Source organism: Adelges cooleyi, unplaced genomic scaffold, assembly GCF_023614345.1.
Source record: "Adelges cooleyi isolate 19-005CV unplaced genomic scaffold, UGA_ACOO_1.1 ACOO_flye_CR_arks_rails_tigmint_CR_PRNA_108, whole genome shotgun sequence".
Lineage (NCBI taxonomy): Eukaryota > Metazoa > Arthropoda > Insecta > Hemiptera > Adelgidae > Adelges > Adelges cooleyi.
Window position 1 is genome coordinate 15,613,310 of NW_026095761.1, and position 26,051 is coordinate 15,639,360.

At 35.2% G+C, this 26,051-nt stretch overlaps 2 protein-coding genes across 3 annotated transcripts; one reads left to right on the forward strand and one right to left on the reverse strand.

Moving 5' to 3' along the window:
• Nucleotides 1-365: 365 nt before the first annotated feature.
• On the forward strand, nt 366-5,537 carry LOC126847348 (sterol regulatory element-binding protein 2-like). The gene is made up of 16 exons (XM_050587495.1): nt 366-771; nt 858-1,276; nt 1,366-1,471; nt 1,531-1,712; nt 2,032-2,316; nt 2,396-2,558; nt 2,614-2,795; nt 2,906-3,087; nt 3,153-3,419; nt 3,671-3,860; nt 3,930-4,122; nt 4,199-4,364; nt 4,420-4,543; nt 4,670-4,834; nt 4,902-5,037; nt 5,104-5,537. Exons 1-16 carry the CDS (start codon nt 714-716, stop codon nt 5,322-5,324), a joined length of 3,039 nt encoding a protein of 1,012 aa, XP_050443452.1. The 5' UTR covers nt 366-713; the 3' UTR covers nt 5,325-5,537.
• A 517-nt stretch (nt 5,538-6,054) lies between these two features.
• Nucleotides 6,055-25,912, reverse strand: LOC126847350 (max-binding protein MNT-like). 2 transcript variants are annotated; one of them, XM_050587497.1, is made up of 9 exons: nt 25,355-25,912; nt 13,406-13,799; nt 12,959-13,115; nt 8,622-8,802; nt 8,258-8,554; nt 8,071-8,184; nt 6,754-6,852; nt 6,565-6,677; nt 6,055-6,506 (listed from the first exon to the last, which is right to left on the reverse strand). In XM_050587497.1, the coding sequence occupies exons 1-9, from the start codon at nt 25,455-25,457 to the stop codon at nt 6,381-6,383; spliced, it is 1,584 nt and encodes a 527-aa protein (XP_050443454.1). In that variant the 5' UTR covers nt 25,458-25,912; the 3' UTR covers nt 6,055-6,380. The 2 variants fall into 2 exon arrangements, with proteins under 2 accessions (XP_050443454.1, XP_050443455.1); XM_050587498.1 differs by lacking the exon at nt 25,355-25,912 and adding an exon at nt 13,939-14,303.
• Between the last annotated feature and the right edge of the window lie 139 nt (nt 25,913-26,051).

Here is a 26,051-nt window from a genome sequence, read left to right on the forward strand (position 1 = left end):
ACGTAACAAAAGTAGCGTTACAAATTTTTATTTAATTCTGTAATAGAAAAATATATGTATTGACTACTTTTTATAAATAATTTGACGATATATTAACGTCTCTGTAAAAAAATCGTAGTACAACAAGTTTAGTGTTTTCTAATTTCTATGTACCTAGTAGGTACATCTGACGAGATACGTCGTATTGCATGTAAATCTAAAATCACATAATTCGAATAAATATTAAATTATGATTTGTGACTACATATATTGTAGCCTGTAGGTGTAATATAAAATTATTGACCACGAACCAATCCCACCGCATACACTAATCACTGTACAGGTCAAATCATGTTATCACTTATCGTATCGAAATGGTACGATGTAGTTTTGATAAGCCGAGTTGTAGCACAAAAAAAAACTCTAGGTAATGTCGATAATTCTGTCGGATAAATCCAATTGACGCATTTTTTGAACGAACACATCGAATTGGCCAATGTTCAGCAGTGACGTAGCTTTGGCCCGTATTTCATTTACGTTTTACACGTGTATAGCTTATGATCTAACAGTATTTTGTGAATCACAAAAATATCAGCGTACCGCGTCCTGTTGGACAGTGTACTGTTAAAGAAAAATTGGAGTTTTTGGAAAATCGCATCATGTAAGTTCGTTGTAAGAAACAACAGTGATTTTTCATAGGCTTTTAGTTATAATTAAAAAACAATCATAGAAATATGGATACGATGGACAACTACGACATGCCCGGAGATTTTGACATTGCTGGTCTCGACGGTTAGTAGCTACATATAAAATGTTGTATAAAATACTGTTTGTTGTTGGTCTGTAAAAAATTGAATGTCGTTTCAATATAATTTTAGATCTTTTACAAGACTATAATGTGGATATGCCTGAAGTGAATACCAAATTGTTTACGGACGACAACATATTATCCGAGTTTGACGATCAAATGGATTTGTCTCTACCGATGGGAGATTTTCCTTCGCTTACCTTGCCTGCAACTGATCAACACTATCAGTTATCTCCACCACAAGTGACAGCTTCGCCAATAACGAATAACCAAACAATACCTACAGTTGGGATTAAACAATGTCCAAAGATAGTACAGATAAACAAGCCTAATCGCAAATTAACTGAAAAACCAATTCAACCAAATTACCAGGTTATTGAACCAAATGGTACTACAAAGATTCAATACATACATAAAGCCGGAACAAACACTTTTGTACCGGTTCAAAGCGTGAACCAAATTCACTTGCCTGCAGATCAAATGAAACAAGTTAGTAAGACAAGTAATAATTATTATTACCATTTGTAAAAAATTGTAGTGTAAAACTAAAAGTACAAACTTTTAAAAATTGTGTATAGGTATTCATAAATGCACCACTGAATACGCAGCCCACAGTGATGTATACATCAACAACCGCTCAAGGCCAGCCTATAATTTTAAACAATGCAGCATTTGTTACGACAAGTAAAACATTATTTTATTATTCTTAATAAAGACAACAAACAACTATTTATATATTTTAGGTATACCCGTTATGAATATGATTGATTCAGAAAATATTTCAATTAACGGTAATAGCGAAAAGGGTTTCTTTAAAGACGGTAAGCCAAGAAGTTCACATAATGTTATTGAAAGAAGATATCGAACAAGTATAAATGACAAAATTATGGAGTTGAAAAACATGATTCTCGGACCAGAAGCTAAAGTAATAATAAAATCATCTATATTTAAATACATCTAATGCTCATTACAAAACGTTTCACTCTTTGCCTTGAAAAAGTATTACGTTAGGCTCCGTGTAGGTTATAAATGGGTGAAAAGTATTATTTTACATAGCAAAAATGAAAGATTAAATATGTTTGTCATTACAGAGGCCTCAAATATACTACTCTTCGTGACAAAGAAACAAAACACACTACTTTTGATATGAAAAATTAAACATTACTTTTCGTAATGGGCGTTGTAATGTAACTACAATTAGCTACCAATAGTTTGTTAAATTAAAATCTCATATATTTTTTTAGCTTAACAAGTCAGCAATACTCAAAAAATCTATAGATTATATTAAGTATCTGGAAATGGCGAACAAAAGATTAAAAGATGAAAACCGATTATTGAAATTAGCGGTTTCCAAAAGTCAGCCTGTAGTTCATAGTCCTTGTTCTACTATTTCACATGAAGAATACAATATTCCTGGTTCGTTGACTCCTCCGCAATCTTATGTGTCTGTTTCATCTCCAGAAAGATCAGACGGTGCCTCTTCGCCTCCAACGTCGCCCGAAATTGTTATGAATACTCATCAAAACTTGGTAAAAACAATTAGCAGTTTTGATAATACATAATTATTATTTTTCAAATAAAAATAATTTATATTGTACATATAAATAGAAAAAAGGCATGACTGACCATTCGAGGTTAGCCCTTTGTGTCTTCATGTTTGCAGTTATCGCTTTTAATCCATTTGGAAATCTATGGTCTAACAATATGCCAAATGTTCAGACATCGTGGGCTGATAAAATAGATGGAAGAACTATATTAAATGCTAAAATGGGTATGTAATAGACTTTTTTTTAAGCTAAAATAGTTAAACAATTATTTGTTTTAAGATTCTAAACCAGACATGGGTCAAAATTACATGTTAACAATTGCTATTTGGGCATTAAATATCCTTGGTACGGTTATATGCTTAATTTTTCTACTTAACAACGATCCAGTTGTATATTCAGACTCGGAAATATACAGAGATTATATACAAAGACGAAAACTTGCAGAGAACTATTTAAGTAAAGTGAGCTAACAACTGATGTTTCTGTCTTTAATAAACAATTAGTTAATATATTTTTTTAGTTGGTAAAAATAAGTGACATAATTAATTTGAATAAAATAAATATTTTTTAGGGCAATAGAAAATTGGCCGTGCATGAACTCATAAAATGTTTAGATATTTTTGGTCGACCTTTATGGACAAGTCGAAAAAAACTCTGGGCATCTCTAGTATGGCAAATTATTAGACAATTTTTACACCAATTCAAAGGAGTTCTGCTGTTGAAAAAATTTAATACTTCAATATTTGGAAACTCGTAAGATATTTTAACCTAATTTTTCGCTAAGAGATGTTTGATAACATATTTTTTTTTCTTTATAGAAACAAGAAACATGATATGCTAAATACAGCCAAACAACTAAGTGAAGTCTATCATTTACTGCACAATTTGTATTTAATTGGTGGGCTCGATTATCAAATACCCAATATTCATTTGGGTACTGGACTGTACTTGGGCCTTTGCTCGATTAATATGGCTGAAGCTGCCGGACGGCAAGTGGTGTCGGCTGAAACTCGTGTGCGTTTGTACTCTACAATGGCTTTGAATTTTAAAACAATAACGTTTAAAGGCGCTGGATTTTTTACGAGGTACACAACCATAATATTATAAAATCAGTGATATAGTCGTAAAAGTATACATTGTGAGTACCTGCTTACCACTTATCTATGTACAAGTTTAATCGTAACAAAAACAGTGTACTCTGTACGTGGGTAAATGCACACATTGTAAAGTAGGTGATGAGTAGGTGGAAAGATCATAATTTACTCTATGGCTATATCAATATCACAGTATAAAGGACTAAAAACAACTATGTATATTGTCATGCATTTTTTTTTAGATATTATTTACATAAAGGCCAAAACCAAGAAGTAAACTATAACAGATTGCCAGCAAATTTAAACTGGCTTACAACAGACTATGGATCAAGGTTTTTTTTCGATCATACTTGGAAATTTACTCCGAACGCAGCCGAATCATCTTTTACAACTCTATCAGATTTAAATGATCCTTTGGCATATGTCACTAGAGTAAGTTGGTTGTTTTTTTTTTGTTTTCTCAAACGATTGTGGAATTTAATTCTGTTTTACATTTATTAGACTTTTAGAGATAAAACATTGGAAAAGGCGTTACAAACATTAATATCACCGGGTACTCGACATATTGTTCAAGCTGAGGGTCACACTAAACAGCCAACAGTTACTTCTGACGTTCTTGTTTATGTTCAAAGAATTGTAGAGTCCAATTTCATTACAGTCAAACCCAGAGTAATTGGAAGTTCGGAAATAAATGGTATTTACCTGTTTAAATAAACATATATAAACAAAAAGTTTTGATTCACAAGAAAAATTATGTTGAAAAATATTAGTGGTTGAAGACGAGAAGGCGGCATGGTGGGCTACGTTGTTTGCGGCTGGAACATATTGGATTTTAGGTGAAGACAACCGTACAGAGTTGCTTGATAAACATATTTCCACTGTTCCCCAAAGCTTGTTGGTCGATCCTCTAGCTCAAGCTACTCTTGCTGCCTACAAGTATATACTTTAAAATTTCATCAAAATATTTATATTAATAATGTGATAATTTTAGATGTCGAAGCAAAGTCCAAACAACCAAGCCTAGAATTTTGGAGCACCACTGCCAAGAGGCCAGTAAAATGCTATCGGAGACATTGATCTTACTACAAACTAATAAACCGCCAGCTAGTGTTATTGTAAGATATTATATTCAATGCGTAGTGGTGTAGTGGTACACGACTACACCACTGATATTTAATAATCTAAAAGTGCTGACTATTTATTAATTAATGACCAATTATTTGTATAATTACGTTAAATAGATGACTCTACTGTTGGCGAGTGACTGGTTGTTGGAAACGAGAATGTTATCATGGCAAGAAGAATGCAAGAAAATGCCAGCGGGCTTTGTAAATGTGGACTTTATGAACTTAAAGAGTTTTCAAGAAGATTTGACATCGTTGAGAAAAATTGCACAATTTGTTAGAGTATGTTTAAGTGTTTTTTCTGCTTTTATAATATGACAGATTTATAATATTGTATGTTTCTCCTAAGTTTGCCACAGCCAAAGTTTTCTTGTACGAGGCAACAGCTCGTTTAATGGCAGGCGCATCACCCACGAAAACACAACAATTATTTGACCGAAGTCTTAGGCACAGATCAACGCGACATTTCATGATTTGTACAAAAAGTATATAGAAAATCATACAAAAATACCATCCATCATTAATTCTGAAGTAATTATTTTTATTAACAGGTAAAGGCGAAAAACGTCCAATCGGTTTAAGAGAACACGCAACGGCACTTTTCATGGCGTGTAAACATTTGCCCATGTCTCTATTGTCGCCACCAGGTATCCGAGCCGGTATGTTAGCTGAGGCAGCACGAACATTAGAAAAAATTGGTGACCGCAAAAATCTTTTGCAGTGTTACAAGTTATTAAAATCCATTACGACCAACTCGTCTGTAACCGACTGACTCCTGTTTCTAAATTTGTTAATAAAATGATTTGTATTTTTTTTAAATGTTAAGTTACCACATGATGTCAAAATAACATTCATATTATTATGTATTTATATTGTTTATTTTAAAATTAGTCCGACTATACCCTATTATGTTTATCTACTTTTTTATCTAAGACAAATACATTATAAGTATTTTATACATTTAAATAAATATTCAAAATAGCCATTCTAAAGGTTTTACTAGACATTTTCAATGGTCAGTAAAAAGTTTAAAATACTTTGGGATTTTAGTAATTAAATGTTTTGCCCAGAGATACAATAAAAATAATACTTTGTTGCCACGTTCAACTTTTTTATTTACCAGTTTTTAAGAAAATACATAATCAGAATTTTCTAACAGCCTTGTCGGATATTTTTACCAATTAATAATTTTAAACCAATTTTTATCCTTTATTTATCAACATTATCTAAACGTATGTAACAAATAGTAAGAGAATTTCCATTTTGGTCAGTCATAAATCAATTATTACGAGGGAAACTTCTTTTTTTCTTTTAAATAAATATATCTTTTTTTAACTGTTTGTTTTGGAAATACTCAATATGTGGACAGTGCACATTGTTTATATATTATAAATGGCTGAAAATTACATAATAGTATGACTTAAATTTACTACATGTTCAAACATCAATTTTAAGTAGTTTTTTTTTTAGATTTAAAGGAAATAAAGAGCAACAACTCAACAGTTGTCATAGTATGACAAATATATTTAATTACAATAATTAATTATTTAATGTGTTTTTTTAAAACTTTTATAAATAAAATTAAAACTATATAGTATATACAATAGATTTTAAAGATGTCAGGTTTTTGAAATAATAAATATAATAAAATAATTTCCATCATAGTCTATATAAATATTATATATGGTACAAATTTTTTTTTTTTTTTTGGTTTTTTTTTAACTGTTATTAAAACTATTTTTTACGCTGTTATTACCAAAAACCCCAAAAAAAAATTAGTATTATTGTAAACTAGTTAAATATAATTTAAAATAAAGATCGGTGAGTGCTATGCTTTATGGCCGGAATGGTGTGATTTTGGTTGTGGGTTGTTCATAACCACCATCGTGCTCGGCTTGACTAAAAGATGGCCATTGGACAACTGTGGAATTGGTTGGTTTGGAATTGTCACCGCCTAAAAATAAAAAAAACTAATTAAAATCTGCATTCGTTTTTTATTTTCAAATAATTACCTTAGAAGAAGCTGTAGATAGTACTAGATGAGCCGGAGAAGTGTTAGCGTGGTGTGTTAGAAGTAGTGGCCGAGTTATAACATGATTTGGAGTCGCCTGCCCTCTATTCACAACTGTAAGCAGTAAAACAAAAACAATTATTATACACCTCATAATTAATTAATAGATAAAAAATATTTTTATATTTACCTGAAGCTTGGGTTGCTAATATATTGTTCTGCAACAGTCTGATTGGAGCAGACGCTGTGTTGTTGGAATGATCAATCATACTTGGGCTAATCTTAATGCCTGAAAAACGATTTTAAAAAAAATTACAATTATAACTCAGTTGTATATTGGTGGTTTTTATGAGATTTTGGGTATTGATAAATCCTTGTGACACTTGACTGTATAATATACAATTGATGTTTCCATTTTATATTTCATAACAATTATATCCCTATGAAATATAGAAATAGAAAAAATATTGGGAGAAGTCAAATAGATTGTGAAAAGGAATCGAAAATAGCATTCCGTGTTACAAACACCACTCCATGTTAAACCAGTGAATCTTTTAAAAGAATACATTTAATTTTTGGAAGAACATGAAGTGAACTATTCATTTAGGGAATTAAATACCGATTATTCCCTTCTTTGTCTATCTCACGCACAACATAGGAATTTAGACGCATATTTTGTCCATCGTAACAATCTACCTAGAGTTGCGACAAGGAATCTGAACACAGAATTGAATTTGTCATAACATTTACTTAATATCCTACAGAGTACTGTTTTGATATATTTTTCCTACTACGAATAAGAAACGTTAAAATATCATATAAAAATTCAAATTTTAACAACAAAATTTGGAAAAGGTAAAAATTCAAAATTAGAATAAAATACTTTGTAGGATTTTGAGTTAACTTCATGACAAATTCAAATATGTTTTCAGATTTTTTATTGCATTACTACGTAGATCAGTACAATACACAAAATATACGTCTATATATTATTTTGTAACACGTGAGAGATCGAAAGAGACAGGAGTAATTGATATCCAATCCTTTAAACATTCAACATATAATTCTTTAATGAAATTATTAAATGTTTTTATTTTGTTTTAAATTAAAATATGATTAATGGTTGTTTCAATAAATTGAAATTTCAAATGAAGTTAAGAATATATATTGTGTAAGCATTTGAACAATATAATATATTTTTTTAACAAAATAAGTATAAGTATGTCAGCAAGCAATCATATTGAATCAATATTAATGATAAAAATTAATGACCAAATAACTGTCTTTTTTCGAGCATTTTTTTGTATTAAAGCAACAGCCATATTGTGAACATTATCAAATGATAGGAAAATTTGCTACGATACTTTTCTTAGTAGTAGTACTTTACTTTAGTTTGATTATTTTAGTCCTGAAGGTTATTTAAAAAAAATATATTTTTGATTCATTTTATACTGCTTATTTATTGAGTAGTGTGGCTTACTAAGTTTGAAAGGTAATTTTTACTAACCTGAAATAGACATTTTTGAACGATTGGTCGCGATCTTTGGGTCGCCGTACAAAGTAAATGAGCCATTTGGCTGAACTTTGGTAAGTACAGCTTGAGTGGTACCTTCATGTTGGTCTAGAGGAATATTAAAATTAATTAAATAGGTAAGGAAAATAAATTGAATACACTTATATGTGCATTTACATACTCAGAGCGTCTTTGTGATGAACAAATGTGAGAGTTTGTGGTTGTAAAGCATTGGGTAACGAAGACGAGTTTCTGGTCTGAGGAACTATATGAATGGTGCTTCCCATCATTGGTGATGTACTCACCACTTGCAACTGATGGGGAGTGGTTTCAGAGACGAGCGGCAAGGTGGGCGGAGAGGAACTTGACAGTGAAGAAGTACTACTGTATAGAGCACTGAATTTGCTGTCATCCGCATCACTAGTAACCATACTAGCATCTCTTTCCGTTTCTAAGTCTTCATTTATACTTGTGGCAACTAAATGAAAACAATAATTAGTCAAAATTACAAGAACAAAGCAAACCAATAATAATTGAATCATTACTTGTAGTTTTTCTAGTAACTACATCAGGCGGTAAGTCTGGCAACAGCTTGCTGAAATCTATGTGATCCCATTTGGCAGCCAACTCCTTTTTGAGAGAAGCGTGCCTTTGTTGAGCCCATATTTTTTCTCTGGCCAGTCTTTCCATCTCGTGTTCCAGCTCTCTTTCTCTTCGTCTCAACACCTTAAAAGCAAAACATCTACAAGTTAGTAAAAAACATTGGACAAGTTATTTGTCTATTAACCATAATGAATATGGACCTTCCAACGATCATAATAACGTATCATTAAACCAAAAATGAATACAAAAACAAGAAGAATAATGGTTGACTAATTATTTAAGAGAAGTAATTTATTCCATAACATTTGGGGTATTTGTCAAAATTCTTATAGACCCCTCAATAGTAGATACTAACAAAACAAAATATTTAGAGCTGCTTTAGTCAAAGTTTTGGGAAAATTGATATTCTATTTTATTTGTTCAATTAGATATTATGTGGTTTGTTGTAGCCAGTTTTATTTTCCTATTTTTATGGCTAGATGGTAACTTTTTAACTGTTGGACAGATTTCTTCATGCGTAGCTAGTCTATAAATTGTACACAAAATGTACATTATTATGGTAAAAGTTAAGTTCAGAAACTAGAAAAACGCCAAAAAATGTACATATTTGTTAACTTAAAAATGCTACAAATTTTTGGAAAATTTTAGAACGATTTCCATTATATGGATTTAGTTAATCTATATAGATTGTACTCAATTTAAAGGAAATATAATACATACATTACAGAAGTTTAAAAAATTAATAGGGCTCTAAAAAACATTAAAAATAAAGTGTTTGGAGAACTTCAGATTACTGTAAAATATTATCACTAAAAAAATAAAAGCAAACGGTAAACAAAAATGAGCGTCTTAGAAAAATCGACTTTTATTAATTTTCCTATAAAAATAAAAAAATATTACGATGTATGTTTTGGCACACTTGAAAAACCAACTACACGCAATTCAAAAATTCTTAAAAAACAAATTTTTGACTTGGAGTATTCCAACGCTTTTTTCTTTATGCTCGGCTCATTATATAATTAATACATAGGTAATTGTATTTAATTGTCGATTTCCATAACTTTTGTGTTTTATAAATAATTTTATCGAGAGACTTTTATGTCTAGACCTTTGAAAAAAGGAAGGGGCAACGGCTGGGAGGGGAATGTATACAAGATACCGCGCGCAAAGCCATGTACGAAAAATAAATTGCAAATTTTACCTTCGACCGTCATAGTGTAATAATAAAACGAGCCTTTCCACGCGGGTTTTTGACGACGATTATTATCGATGATTAGGTGCGGCATGCGTGCATTGCAAAATAGTCTGTAGGTCACGGCTATAGTCGGCATAATATAACAAACGCCGCCAACCGTCGACGAATGACATTGTCAATAATTGCGGTAGAAGAAAAAAATCGTCATCGCGCCAGAAAGAATCCACGTGGGCGACAATTTAAAATTAAAGAATCCAAATGTTACAATAAATTGTATACACCAATGCACGAAATAGTCGAGGTTGGTACGCCACGTGTAAGCGCCAACGTCGCAACAGCAGCAGCAGCAGACATGTCGACGCCAAACGAACTGCCGAATTCGAAACGCCAACATAATTTTTTTTGTGAAACATAGTAAAACGCAAGATTCGATCTCGGCCAACAAACGCCTAACCTCGTGTTCAAATAAAAAATTTAAAAAACATAAAACCCAGTATTTGCCCATTGTTTCATCTCAGCCAAAGCAGATTGCAAAGAGATATATATTAATAAAAGCCGTGAAAAACTAGGTAGGTACATAATATAGCATATAGAAAAGTATTTCGACGTGGATATGTCTTACCGCTGGGGTCGTCCTAAAAACTATGTCCGAAACGTAACGCGATGTGTCACACTCGTCGGGGCGGTGCTGGATGGACGGTGGAGGTGAAGAGGGAGGCGGCGGCGGTGGTTTTTTTGCATACAGGTGTGCGTGCGTGCATTTTACTTTTGTCGCGTACGTGTATATAGATATAATATATATTAAATAATAATATATTATTGATATACGACATGTGTGAGGGTCGTTCAACCGCCGCACAGTGGGTTGAAATGAAAATTACCTCGCATAAATTAATACATTTTAACCATTTTTTTAAAATTTTATGCATCGATTTATAAGTTTTAAAGACCGTTGCACTTAAACTTAAATTCTGTAAAAAAAATTAGGAATATTAAAGGGAGAAATACATTTTAAAACTTGAATTTACATTTTATTATTCGAATTCATATTTACTTTGAGTTAAACAAAAATGGTTAAAATGTAATTAATTTATGGTATTAATTTATGCGAGCTAATTTTCATTTCAGCTTACTGTGTGGTTATTTTTTTGCCCAAAAACAATATACGAGAATTCGACAACTGCTCGAATGACAGTGTTGGGCAAATTTTAGTGAAATAAACAAACGTATTGATTCGTTAATTAATTCTCTAATCTAACATTACCTGTTAGAATACGGTTTAATATTATTAACGAAGGTAATAGGTAATATAAAAAATAACTGCATTTATTTCGAACAAAGAATAAAATCGTTTACTTTAAAAAATTAAAAAAAAACCAAATATAATTTTATTCGAATAATTTCAGTAATGAATAGCTGATTTTACACGGAAAAGTGATTGATAAGTGCGACTTTCCGGTTTTTTAATGAAAATTCAATTCTATGTACCGTTTAGGTTTTTTTGCAATTTGAAAAAAATTGTTTGAAACTTTATAAAGTATTTTTTGTCTAATGTTACCAATATTTTATCCCTGAAAACGACTACGTGCAAATCCCTCATGTGTGGTAAGCCAACAAAATATATTAATTACAAACAAATATTCACATTAATATTTGTTTTTGAAATAAATTTACACGTTTTGTTCTTATGTTTCATCAATATACAATTTATTTATAAAAAGTGTAAGTCTGGGATTTCGCATTTTCAAAATGGTCAAAAACATGATTTTTATAAAGTAGACATGAACCACCAACGGCGTAGAAATAGGTAATAAGTATTATCAGCTATTTTCATCAAAAAATTGTATTACTTTTCACGATTGTTCGTAAACAATTGGGCGGTCCTGTTTACGCAATTTTTGGCTCCTTGTAAAAACAAACATCCTGTTCTAATACAACAGTACATGATTTAAAACTGGCAACGGATTATGATTAATGGCGTTTACGGTTTAACGAATGACAATGGAGCGATGTAACGAGTGTTATTGATTGGCCGCGCATCAACGTCTAGGGCAAAGATATTTTTATAAGCCGCTTACGAGTAATAACAAAAAGGAGGAAGGTGTACTTTCCTCTGGCACGTCTAGTGTGCTGTGTAGAGAATATATTATTTGCATGATACAGTAAACGTAAATCGTTTTAACAGTTTTACATCACTACAGAAGTGAACACCGAAAGTCCATAGATGTAAAAAAAAAAAAAAAACGGTAACCACGGCATTGAGCTAGCAACATTTTTTTTCGGCAGCGACGGGAGAAGTTGACCTCAGGTGTTAAGCGTATTCAAACAGCATTTCAGGTGGCGGTATACACACATATACACCAACCAAGTACCTCTACTATACAGTCACACGCATTCAAGGGCGTATTGCGATAAGGTCATGCGCATTTCACGAAAAGTAAAATATGTCTACATATTCGGTTCACAAGTGCAACGGCGGCGCTTTGCTCGACCGCCGTAGATTAATCGAATACACAAGTGGTAGACTCATCTCGAATAAAAATACAAATATGCACTATACAATTTTAAGCGCGATCGGAGAGACGAATAGAGATAATTCAAAATATAAATAAATAAATATATATATATATATATATATATGTGTGTGTGTGTGTGTATGTGTGTGTGTGTATTAAAAAAATATGCATAGCATTATTGTTAATAAAGCAAACGTGCGCTTTTTTATTCCACTTTTGTTTTTGTTTTCGAGCAACAGTAGGCTGTAGCAACCTATACCTACCGTTGAATTATTGCGAGTTGGGCCAACACGCGAAAAACAACCGAGGCCGTTGGCGCGCGCGTCTGTGCTTGTTCAGCGATTGACCTCCCACAAACGAACAAACAATACATATTATATGTATATATAATACATAAATGTGTGCCAATCTACTAAATACAAGACCGCGAACAGGGCACGGAGGAAGCGTGCATATTTTACAACAACGACGACGGGTGAAAAAAATATGTTTTCTTTTTTTTTTTACTTATACTACTATAAAAAAAAAAAAAAACAGAAAATAATCGGTCGTGTTACCCGGGTCTTACCTGAATATACCGGATGGCGCTTCTGAGTATACTCAGGTTCGACGTCTTTTTCTCGTCCTGAGATGCCGGTACTTGTTTTTTGAGCAGCTCGAAGCATTCTTTCAAATGCGCTCTTCGGTTTTTCTCCAATTTGTTGTGCACCTCCCTTGTACCGGATCTAAAAGACGAGATAAACACACGTTGGATCAAGGACATAATGGGCGCCGGCAACAAACAAATATTATTTTCTAATCGGTTAAAATGTTATAAATGGTGGTAATAACAGCTGGCATTTCTAACGGGCAAAATCGTTTCATATCATTCCGTGAAAAACGCAACAATTTTCTAATGAAAATATTAGAAATACCACCCCCCCCCCCCCCGGAGATGACACCGTTATATGTTGGAAATGTTTCGCGTTAGAACGTGGACAGCCATCTACAGTGTGCAAATGATGTATGCGCTTACCCTGTCCGTCGTTTGAGTTCTTGAGCCAACGACAACGCGCCATTGTCGTCAGAGTTGGAGACGGCGTTGGCTACAACGGTATTAGGTGTAACGACGACGTTTGTTGTAGCGACGACAGACTTGTAAGACGGGTGATGGTGGTGCTGTTGTAATAGGACGGTATTAGCTTGCTGCTGTTGTGGTTGTCTTTGAGGTTGTTGCAGCTGCTGCTGCTGTTGCTGTTGTTGTTGTTGTTGTTGTTGCTGCTGCTGTTGTTGTTGTTTCTGCTGCTGCTGCTGCTGAGGGGGTGTAGACGGTGGTTCGATGTGATTCAACGAAGCCGGAAGATCGGAACTGGGTAGTGTCACAGAGGAGGGATGATAACCGATATCTTTGTCGTTGGACAAAGGCTCTTCTGTAAAAAGAAAAACAAATGGTTAATCTTGCGAAACAATAATATTATATCATCGAAACGAATAATTAAATAAATACAATAATATTATTAGGTGGTTCGTTGGCGTTATGTAATTCGGACGGTGTGAGTGTAGGTATACCTAAAAAATAGTGTCTGATCCATTTCTTTTTCGGCGGCGGATTCACCCATGCGTCCACGTTCAAAATTAACACGCCCATCGCTGGTGGTTTACGTAAGAGACAATTACGATGATGTTGAGTAAGATACGGACCGAACGCCGACGGTTTTACATGGCGTTATCGTAAGATGATACGCGAACAGACGACGATGTATTAAACGAAAAGCAATGTATAATATATGAAAACAGGTGTAAATATATTATAATAATTACAACTAGGTGGTGCACTGTATGGCACTGTGCGGGGCACGCGGCGTTACAACCGAACCGATTTGAAAAACAACAATGTACGGGTGAATGACGCGCTTTGGTTGCGGCGACGGATGCCGAAACGGTTTTGAGAGGATCGCGACTGACTGGCTCGGTATACCGGGTACGTCGAAACGCTGTGACGTCACGCCAACATCATCTCTCCTACCGCCACGCGCCGGCCCACAGACGAAGAGCGTGTTCGCCGCGCGAACCCTGCACTCATCTATGCACGTTATATTAATATTATTATTATTAGTATTATATGCTAAATTTTTTTTTTTTTTTTTATTACACAAACATTACAGATACATTTATAATATTTAATAATACTAAAGCACACACACGGTGCGAGTGTGTTATGTACACAAAAATATTCGACTACAATATAGGACTTGTTCACGTGCGCGGCAACGGATGGCTCTCGAATTAGTTGTATAATTGTATTATATTTTTATTTTTTTCGTTACCTATAGTCCCGTTTTATACGTGTCATACGTGTTTTACATAATATTATGTATTATTATTATTATTATGATTTTTACCATTTAGTACGCATTATTATAAACACTACATATTACGGTAATTATCTAGACACAACCTGCGACGAAAAATGAACGATATAATATTATATTATGCCTATGACATTTGTATACACACGTGGTTGTTGAAACGATGATGAAAATATAATAATAAATTATTGTAATAACTTTATTTGCACAATCATCGAATATATACGGAGGAAGGCACACAAAAACAAAACTACACCCAAACGTACGTCTACCCAGCTATGACGTCCGGGCGAAACAAGTTGATAAAAAAATAATAATAATAATAACAGTTATATATATTATTATTTATTATCAAAACAATAATAACGTTGCCGTAGAATAGCACGTGTAAATTCCGAACGCGTGGACAACGCAATCGCATCACGGACAATACAACCATTGAGAACTGTGGTGCTTAAAAAAATACATACCATTCTCAAGTACACTCTAGTTCACTTTGCCGGTAACTGCAGCCCCTAATCACTAATGGTTTCACCTGTGGCTCAAACAGAACAGTGTGAATATCTCACCCCTCCCCTAAAATGATTCTCTAAGACTTTCATTTTTTACTAAATAAATTGTTTTTTAACCGCTTGACCGGTTTATAATACAAATGTACAGTTTTGAGAGTTAAGTGATCGAAAACCATATTCGAAAAAATTCATCCCTTACCTTATTTCGACCAAACAATTTAACTATTATTCACGAACACTATTTTTTTCGTTATTTATTACCTTTCTATTATTTGTTTGAATATCTAATTATTTTAGTTTGAATAACTATTATTTCTATCACTATAGTAATAAATGTGTTGAAATATTCAACAGAACTACATGCTCCTTTAAGTCATAACTCATTTTTAGTTAAAATTTGATTGTTTTTACTTAACAAGTCGTTATAATTATTAATTACATTTAAAATCATTTTCATATTCAGAAACAAATTCAAATTGACAAACTAGATAATATGTTTCCTATAAATAATAAATAAACAGATTATCTATATTATTCGAAAAATAATTTAATTTTTTTTTATCGAAATTGGGTTCAATACACTGCCCTCATCCCACAAATGTTGACAAAAAAAACTTTAGCTTTGCCTCCTAATCCAAAGAGGTTCTTTTGTTTTAAACCCAGAAAACGTTTATTAGCAAATTTAACCAAACATATGGGTTTATACACCCCAAGAACCCGGGTTTTTCGACACTGACATTGTTCATAGATTGTAGTGTACAAGATCTAGTGATTATTAAAACAGGGTATAAATTTTTAATTTTTAATAGAGAAACCCAATCTAAAAATAATTATTTAGTCATATTGAATGCACACATTTTTTAAGGCAACATTTTAAAATGCAAACCCACTCGAGGAAATCCGATAACAGTCGTATTGATCTAACGAGTTATTCATCTTTTACATACATAACTTTTTTTTACAAAAATTTCGCAAAAATTATAATACAGTTTACCAAGTTTCCAAGTATAGATTTGCAGGCTCGTTCGAGCACACGTCCTCGAATTATACCTACGCCAGTGGTCACCATTAATGGTCAAATTACTGAGTAAGTTATGTCATATTACTCTTATGAACCCGGTAACAACGACATGGAGAAACAAATAACAAGCTAAAGGTCTTCGCCGATAAATCCTACATACCGTCGTCGACTAGTTAGTATAAGGTCAATTTCCGTACTATACACACGAGAGCTACATATCAGAAGAAAACGGCCAATAGGTTATATAAAGAAGAGGTATAACAAATAAAGGAACATCCAGAATTTTGATATTATTATTTAATGAGTAACATTTATCGATAATTTTAAATCTGACTATCCTGGACGACATGTACCGATCTACGCGATCTTGGTTAAAATCGGATTCCGTTTTGCCAGTATAATAAAATTATAAGTTATAACTTGGAACATTCTGGTTGTTCCACTGTAAAACCGAAATCAATTGTTACGTAGAACAATCATTTTTGATTTTGGTCAAAGAACACTATCAATGACTTATAAAATATATTTATAAATGAGCCGACGTCTTTCATTTGTGAGCGTTTTGAAAGTAACAAAGCAAATGAAGAATTTAAAACGTTGATGTGTTCAAAATGATCGGTCAAACGACGAATACTGTACAATTTGTGTAGTTTGCAAGACGATTTTACAAAAGATGGACCACATTTGATAAAATTTAATCCATACACGGTATGATCGTCGTCCATAATAATTTAGTTATAGATTTTATTCCATTTACGATGTAGTTCGCTTACCTACATGTGGTATTTGTGTATTTAATTTGGCTTTACATAATATATTGACCAACTTATGGATGGTATATTATACATAAACGCTACCTCAATTCGACGATATTTTATTTGCCTTCTTCGTTTTTAAACCAACAAACAACAAGACAAGCGTTACATTTTTTTAACTTCTGGTTCATCATTTATCATCGTCGTTGTCATCATCATCAACAAAGGTTGATCTTTCTTTCGCTGTTGAATCAATAACAATAATTATTGTTGAAATTTCGTCTTTCATGAATATAACATCAGCAACGCGGGTATAGGTGTATGAATGTTTTAAAATATTAGATCAGCTAACATAATACAGACGAGTGTCAACAACCTTATGCGGCAGGTATGCAATTACAATAAACAAGAGTCACTTGTAGTTAGGTACGCGAGAAAAACAAAAATTTCAAATGCAAAAAAAAAAAAATCATATACTTATGGCAAAAAAACCACACGTGTTCGAGGCGCGTTCACTTATCGCATAATATTATGATTTCGCGCTTCTATTAATTATGCACATCAATAAAGATGTAGCGCACTACAATTATTATTATTATTTATTCTGTAATACGTGTTACACAACACAACTGACTCTGCCTTCGTATGGAATGTATGTTCTTATTTTATTATATTGCAGTACGAGAAAAAATATGCACACAATAAATTATACACCATTATAACTGCTGAACAAAATGAATAGTGAAAATACCAAACATAAAATAATCGGCGATGTAGTAGTTCAACAATTTGAGCAATGCCAATAGTTAAAAATAGTAAACATTACATTGTACAATTTCTATCCATACGCAATTTACAAATGAGAATTTTTTTTTTTCAATAGGTAAAACCAAAATAAAACTTCAAAAGTCCATTAGCTAGCTTTGATTTAGGTTTAGTCATTTTCCACTTTACTATAAATTGATTAAACCAACCAGGGAAGCAGGCGTGTCAAAATAGATACATAAAGAATGTAAATTGATTTTTTACCACCCTTTGGAGATTGCTTGGTGTTTGTAGTAGCTAACGTGTGCAATTAACTTTTTTTCATATTAACGGTGAGCTGAAAAAAAATAGAGCTACACAAATGGTAAATATATAATTTCTGTTATGGCGGAGCTGCACGAAAAACAAATGTGTTTGGCACATGTTTTGACGGAAATTTGGTGGCGTAAACAAATAATTTCATGATTGCGCCCGCAAGTTTTCGATAAATATACTTCGATTAATGACTAATGCTCAACACAATCACACTGATAAGAAAATGGATAATAATACAAAATTCGAGCGAAAATGTTAGCATTAGTTCGATCATATTATTAGCATTAACGCAATTATAATTTTAGTGCTAGCTAGTTTACACAATTAAGATTTAGCTGAAAAATGTATGGTGTTTCGTGAAATTGCCTATCCATAATCCCTTAAGTATAAGGGGTGTATTCGGCCTCTAAAAAACAGCTACCAACGACACTATTACTGTTTGGTGTACGGTCCAAGTCAATTTCTGTATGATGGATTTGCCAAATTCCTCAACAACGACGTTTCGTATAAAAACTCGGACGAATGTCAAATGGAAGAGGAGATAGAGCGCTGTAGGGTTGTAGAGAACAAAAAAATTATTTTGGAAGCCTGCCCCGTCCCGGTGATCTTACATGCCAAAATATTCTCTTGGATTATTTTTGTTGTAATCGAGTTAATAGACTAACCGCGCGTGCTACGGCCAACAAAATAGTGATTTTTCCGCCTAGGCGAACTCAAATATGAAACGAGAACAACCATCTTAAAAAAAAAAACAAGAGCTTGTCTTCTCTTCATATCACCTTGTGGCGATAATGTGTATTTATAAATAGAAAACACATACGCGACAGGCCATGGATCATTTATCGGTATGCCTACTTGTGTAAATAATCGTTACACAATACGGAATAGGTGTACAAATAAATTTGTAAAAAAAAATCGAGCAGAGCAATAATAATTATAGTAAAAATTTTAAATTGGTATAAATGTGTGCCGCCTACTAGTTATTGTATATTCTGCTCCGTACACGGTAGTAAATAATTAGTATTCGCACTTAGATAACACTCCTGTTGATGTGTTATTGAATTCACCACATTTATTGAGAACAGTCAACAGACCGTGAAAGGATACGTCCCGAAAGTTTGATAACTAATAGCGTCAGCTATTACTACAATGATGTGTGCATACACATATAATTTGTGTCAAATAAAAATTAAAAATACATTTTACCCAGGATCGACGAATATTATACATAAAAAATAAATTTTGAACTGCAACGTTAGTGGCGGCTGTTCACACTACCGCCCGCTGAATTCAGGAACCTTTAAAATTCCATTTATCGAAAAGCGTAACAAGAACCGTTTTATTTAGGAATCAAACGTTTTGAGGACATTTAAATATACTAATTTAATAATTAGTCCATTTTGTTATTCCAATTAATTAACCATAATTAAAACAGTAACAATGTTTGACCCGATTAAAAATATGTTCATAATAATACAAACGAATCAGTGATAACGTTCCAAATTTTATGTTTTGCCAAATTAATCTTTAAATGTGTCTAGTTTTACAAAATATGTATTGGGGATGGGGATTCGAAGAAATTTTATTTTGAAACAGACTAGTTTTTAAACATATAAAAAACATTTAAAATGTTGAGTAGTTTTATGGTTGTAACTCAAAAAAAGTCCGTAGATTCGATTTGTACAGCTAACCATGAAATTGGTAATTACAACGAATGTCTGTGAGGACATATCTTACTTATACATACGAATTGTTTAAAGTTCTTTCGTGAAAACTAATTAAATTAATTAATTAAACAAGTCAAATAATTAATAACCGCTGGTATTTTTTTTTACTTTGGTGCAAACTGAAAAGTATTTATTATAACGAGATAAATTAAGTTTATATTATTTTATGTTGGCGATTACAGCCGTCGTCAAACGTCGAAGGAACTTTTGTTTTCGGTTGGTCATTAGACCCAAATATTAAAATACAATTTTTTAGGACCGTTTAAACCAACCGCTAGTAAAGCACGTGCGCGTACTTGGCGATTGACGGCGATGTTGTACACGCGACGCCATCTGTTGATTCACAATGGACCCAAACCGAGGACGAACAACGGTAGCACTATTCGAAGAACGGTATTACACGCAATGGCCATGGGAAAACGATTTGGACTCGACACTGTTGGAATAGGAGGGGGAGGGGGGCAAGTGAAATCATAAATCCCAACACTCCACCCTACATCTTTTTTCTCATATCAAGTTTCTATCGTTGCATGGACATCAATTCGCCAATCGTTGTCGGTTGACGTAGACTCGCACGCGGTCGTCAATACACCGCTCATTAACGCTATATTGTTATTGACAAATTAAAGTGATGATGATTCTGAAGACTATACAGCACCGTCCCTCACCCAGGACGGTTATTGTCCCTTACTGTTCTAGGAGTTGTACACACTTCCTGTGATCATCAAATTCATCAATGTACCCATATAATAATAAAATACGAGCACTATTATTATTCGCTTACGACACTCAGCAGCGGTCGATTATGACGATCCCCAGTGTATTATTACTCACGACGACAGTTGACACCGAAATAACATGGTAGGTAGATATATAGTTTTGACGTACCGCGTTGCAGTATAGTAGGTACCAAACTATATTGGGGCGTTGGATCGCGGTCAAGAAAATTCGCAGTGGTTTTTCTTACATGGGAAAACGTGTCGGCGCTTCGTCAAATTTCGATTCGCAAGCCAACTGGCGACACGCCGAAAACCTGTGTCCCATACTACGTACCGTCGGAATGCAAAAATCAACAGCCCGCCAACGAATTAAGGAAGGAAAACCCGTGACTTTTATCGAGTTCAATTAGCTGAAATATTATTATACAACGGTATTATTGTGTACAGCGAAATCAGTTGTAACTTCCCGCCATCCACCTGTCCATATTTACAACGTGTATTTCCCCTCCTCCCAACCCTTGTGTCTTGCTTTCGCCCATGTGGTCACGCCGCTTCCACGAGTCATCTAGTGAAGAAAATAAAAAAAGACTATTACGCACGCACCGCCGCCGCCGTTCACTCTATCTCAGTCGAAATAACAATAATAAAAACAACAGCAAGAAACGGGTTGGCGGACACGCATATATCATTATTGTATATACCTATAGTTGAAAAACGGTCACGACTCAACGGTTGCCGATTTTGTTCGCGGCAGTGGGCGGCCGTGGCGCACTTTCCGGCAACGTCGCATTGATTACTCAAAATCCCGGCGACGACCCGGTGTGTTCATGCGTGCGTGCCGGGCGCGCTGCTCGTCGCTCGGGCCTCGGCGGCACCATTGCCGCCGCCACTGCCAGCAGACAACAACGTGTTGTGTACGCGCTCGGAGTAACGTTGCGGAGTTGTTGTCGGCCTGGCGGCGGTACATGCGCAACACGGCTATAGCCGAGCCCATGTGCTTCGTCGTGCGCGGGCCACCGCCTCCCCTCCTCTTGCCTACCCGCGCCATCCGTTGAATAATGTTGTTTCCTTCGACCGAAACAGCTCGCGTAACTGCGTTCATTAGCTTTCTAATATTATTTACTTGTGAAAAAACAACGGTTCAATCACATTTTATTTGTACGGCTCATTGTTTTAGTCGTTAACGAACAATGCTTGTACGTAGCAGCGGCGGTGGCAAACAAACCTATAACGATAGAACACACTTTTTTCTATTTAGCTGTCCAAAACAACATTATAATATGAGCGTTTAGCGGCGATGGGCATTTGAAAATTTGCTAAAAAGCAACTGTCGTCCGTGACGTTGGCGAAACGGTAATGTATGGCCATCGATAGATTATTACGGTTGCCAAACGGCCATCGTATAAAAAATACTGCCGCCGAAGCACACATTTAACCCAAATGCTAACCTACCACTCGATAAAGATCAAACGCCATACACTTTTGAAAAGAACATTTCTCAGTTGCTTCGGATACAATTTTCAGACACTACACTAAACCCGTATCGATGACAAAAATCTAACCCGCTGACTGTGGGACGATTTTCTAGGAATAGTCAGGCTTTCGCCAAACGCGAAAGCCGCCATCGCGTTTTTAATTCAAATTAATATCCCACAGATAATGTTTCATTGATTTTCATAACGTCGAACCGTTGATTATAACTATAGATAATAATGTCTACCTTCAATTAATTACTATGTAAATGTCGTGCGCCGAATAAAAATTCTCACTGCCGGTTTATTGTATTGTAAAACAAAAGCTATACATACCCTTCGGGATTTTCGTGGTTAAATTAAAAAATAAAATTATGATATCTCGATAACAAAATATGTTCAACAATATATCTTGCGATAATTTATCTGCTATCGCCGCACGTTTTCGCACGATATTATAAATATTATGTACAACAAATAAAGGTTTCTTATTACGTGAAGATTCAACAAAGATAATAACTATAGTGGCACATTACAGTGGATATTCCTTATATTGTTTATTAAGTTATAAAACTAACGGAAAAGCTGTCAGAATACAATGTAATATGACTACTGCTAGTCACTACCTGCTGTCTATGGATTAGTATGATTTAAACGATACTACGCCGAAGGTGTAATAAAAACTGTAAACTAAGATATCAACGAAAACAATAAGAAGAAACTCGAATCCATTTCGTTCAATAAATATAAATCACACGCGGCATTGTTTATAAAAATGTCAACAAACATATTAACAAAGTCAAGTTTTACTAGAAATATTAAGAAGTACGATAAGTTGTCAATAGAGCGATTAAAGATATTTAATGGGTCTGTTGTTAATATAATGGTTGATAACGGAACAGAAAAAAAGGAATAGCCCGGAGCGAGACACGGCCAGAGCGCTCTTCAAAGGTCACTTATATACCTGTAATGTCAATTGTCATGCGCCAGGAAACTCATAGAAATTTAATTTACTCAAGTACACAAGCGTGTAAATAAGTCGCTTGGGGAAATACTAGTTGCGGCAATGGATGTTCAACGATTTATGTTGACGGAAACCCGTGTTTCATTTAGCGTCATCATTTTACGAATATTATGTATTTTGACACCCGTAATGGACACACGCATATTTCGAAGCGATATATTAACAGGAAAGTTAATAAAATGTTTTTCATTTAAGTATATAATATTTGAACTCGCTTGTATATCAGCCGTATTGTGTTAAAACAAAAAAAAAAAAATTGTAACAATACAACGATGTTTTAGGAACCGTGTTGGTTGTATTGTGAATCCGACTGTCAAAACATATTATCGTATTATCAATATTTGTTTTCGAAAACCAATGTACTAAGACAAACACACGAAATAGCTGGTAATTTTTGTCACACAAATGCGCAATCATTATTCCAGTGTAAATTAATTCGAAAAAACGATGATTGTACGAAAGAGTAAAATAAATATTATTAAACCGGTTTACGGGATTTGGCCAAAAACAAAACATAAAAAATGAATTCAATCGAGACAATCGTAAACAAAAATCATTTCATAATCGGTAACGGTAATTTTTGTTTAGTTGTTGTTCCAAAATGTTGTGACCAATACATTCTTTTCGAACAAGATAATTAAAATAAATAGTAGTTGTCAGTCACCACAATCGCTTACCAAACACGATAGTAAAACTATCAAATGTATTATTAAAAACCAATATTGTCTACGAATACATTACTAAATAATATTATTATCGCACGATAACCAATAAACACGACGTGGAACGTTTGTCATGACGCGTTACATATAAATAAACGAATTAACATGAGATAAAAAATATTTTCCCCGTGTTATACATGCGCATGAATCTTAGTAGCAATTATACAATTTCAGTATTAAGACGAGATCGGTTGAATAACCGTATCCAATAATATTAAAGCTGCTGCAATTAGTTTTCTCCCCAGACAAATGATAAATACTAGAACAAGACCGCTCTAGTATGAGGAAAACACACGTTGACCGAAAAATATTATACATGAAACCGAAGACGGACGATCACGAGATTGGTCACAGTTGTCGGACACCATCTCCTCGATCGCTACCGTCGTGGGGAAATGTGGCCACCAAGGGAAACTCAGGCTCGCCAACCGCTGCGTTGCGCTTGCAAAATTAGTAGCTCTGTTGTTGTGGCGGCCACAACCAGAGTTCGCCATTCACCTTACGGTCAAATTTGCGTAATGAAAAAAAAAAAAAGAGGCCTTGCCGAAATAGTCTCCTACCCAGTAGCTACAGAAGAAAAACGAGTCACCTACGGTAAGACTTTATAAAAAAAAAAAACAAAACAACCTAATTACCGCCATCCTAATCGATCAGTCGGCATAGCGCGCGTGTACGTAAGGTTTAAACACATAACACACTTTGCCCGCACGCACATGGCAAGCTTACGGCAGGCCGCGTGCGGTTAAAAAATGAAACACTACGTAAAAAAAAAAAAAATCGCGTATCTGCGGCGGAGGGGAGAAAGTACATACTCCACGTGGTCGGCCGTGTGCCGACGGCAGGATGGCCAACTTCGCGGACTAGTAAAAACGTCGTTTATGTCGCTGCCCCGCCCGGCACCTATATTATTATTATTATACAAATTTGACGAATAAAAAATAATAACATAAAATTTAATTAATTCGACTCGTTTCGGAACAGTCGAAGGGGAGGGGGGGGTGTAGTAAAAGTCTTGTAACCGTCGAACCGAGGTTCCGACTGGAGGGGAGACAGCCATGTGGCAAATGTTTACACGCTTACACACTCATGCTGTGGCGAGTGGGCCGTCGGGAGGTGGGTCGGTGGCATTGGCGGCGGGGCGGAGAGAGGTAGGGCGAGTTTTCCCGCAGCACGTGACCTTCAGGATACTGGTATCTTCGAGCGCGCACATAGGAATCCACGCTATAGCAACGGCGGCGGCGAGCCACCACACCACAGCACACGTTGCGAGAGAGGACAACGAAGGTCATTCCACAAATACAGTGTGCGCCCTGCCACGCCCGCTCTCTATCCGTTCACGGAATCTTCTCACTCCCTCCCCCGCCCTTTCTTCGACCACCAGCCGAATCAACGTTACTGCCACACCGCGACCCGCCTGCCTGGCCGGCACGACACGGCAAAACGCGGTGTATCCCCCCGGCGGAGTAACCTACACACAAGGGTGACCCGTGTTTTTTCCCGGCCGTTTGGATACCTACGTGCGCTGTGTTGTTGGTTTGTATGTAATAAACGGGTAATTATTGTAGTACTATAACGACTAATTACCAGCTGCGTGTAAAGTGACCAACTGTTGTTTCTCGAACTCTTCTTGTAACTCGACGAATCGGGCGGCCTCAAGCAGTGTCTGCAGCCCGCATCTCATGCTCATGCTGGCCCGGGCAAGCCACCTCCTCCGTCGTCGTCCACGTGTCAACCGCAAACATATCACAGTGCCCTGGACGCAAACAACATTTACATAATCGCGGGACGCCCAGCCGTGCGGAGTCACGCTCGCCGAGGACGCTTCATGTTCGTACGATTTTTAAAAAAAAACGATACGCGCCAACGAGCGGCTGCTAATTATTGCTCGACGAATGAAAAGCACCGTGAGAAAAAACCGTTTGAAAAATACGCAGACGCGAACACGTTACAGCTGTTGGCACTACCGCCAAACGCAAATTTACAAATACCGATAATGAATAATAAACGTATCAACCGTTGCGTTGAAACTCACGCGTGTCCGTCATCGGCGGCGGTCGGTGCTTACTAGTCGTGTGTGCGGTGCCGGGTGCGCGGCGACGGGCTACGTGGTGTGCGTAGGATTTTCGCGAGCCGAAATGATCGGCGGGGCCCGGGCGCTGCACGCTGGCCGTTGCTCACGTGTCCGGGCTGCCGTCCAATCCTACTCGTACAAGTCCGCCGGGTGGGCGTGGCGTAACTGCAGCGCGGCGGTGGCCGTATCGAGTCGTGCGTGTACGAAGTA

Excerpts from the sequence above, each read along its gene's own strand:
- LOC126847348 (XM_050587495.1), top strand. The coding sequence starts at position 714 with ATGGATACGATGGACAACTACGACATGCCCGGAGATTTTGACATTGCT. Across the intron at positions 2,796-2,905 it reads CAGAGAACTATTTAAGTAAA|GGCAATAGAAAATTGGCCGT; the intron begins GTGAGCTAACAA and ends AATATTTTTTAG. Across the intron at positions 4,544-4,669 it reads AACCGCCAGCTAGTGTTATT|ATGACTCTACTGTTGGCGAG; the intron begins GTAAGATATTAT and ends TACGTTAAATAG.
- LOC126847350 (XM_050587497.1), bottom strand. The coding sequence starts at position 25,457 with ATGAGCATGAGATGCGGGCTGCAGACACTGCTTGAGGCCGCCCGATTC. Across the intron at positions 13,116-13,405 it reads GAACTCAAACGACGGACAGG|ATCCGGTACAAGGGAGGTGC; the intron begins GTAAGCGCATAC and ends CTCGTCTTTTAG. Across the intron at positions 6,853-8,070 it reads TTCAAAAATGTCTATTTCAG|GCATTAAGATTAGCCCAAGT; the intron begins GTTAGTAAAAAT and ends ATCGTTTTTCAG.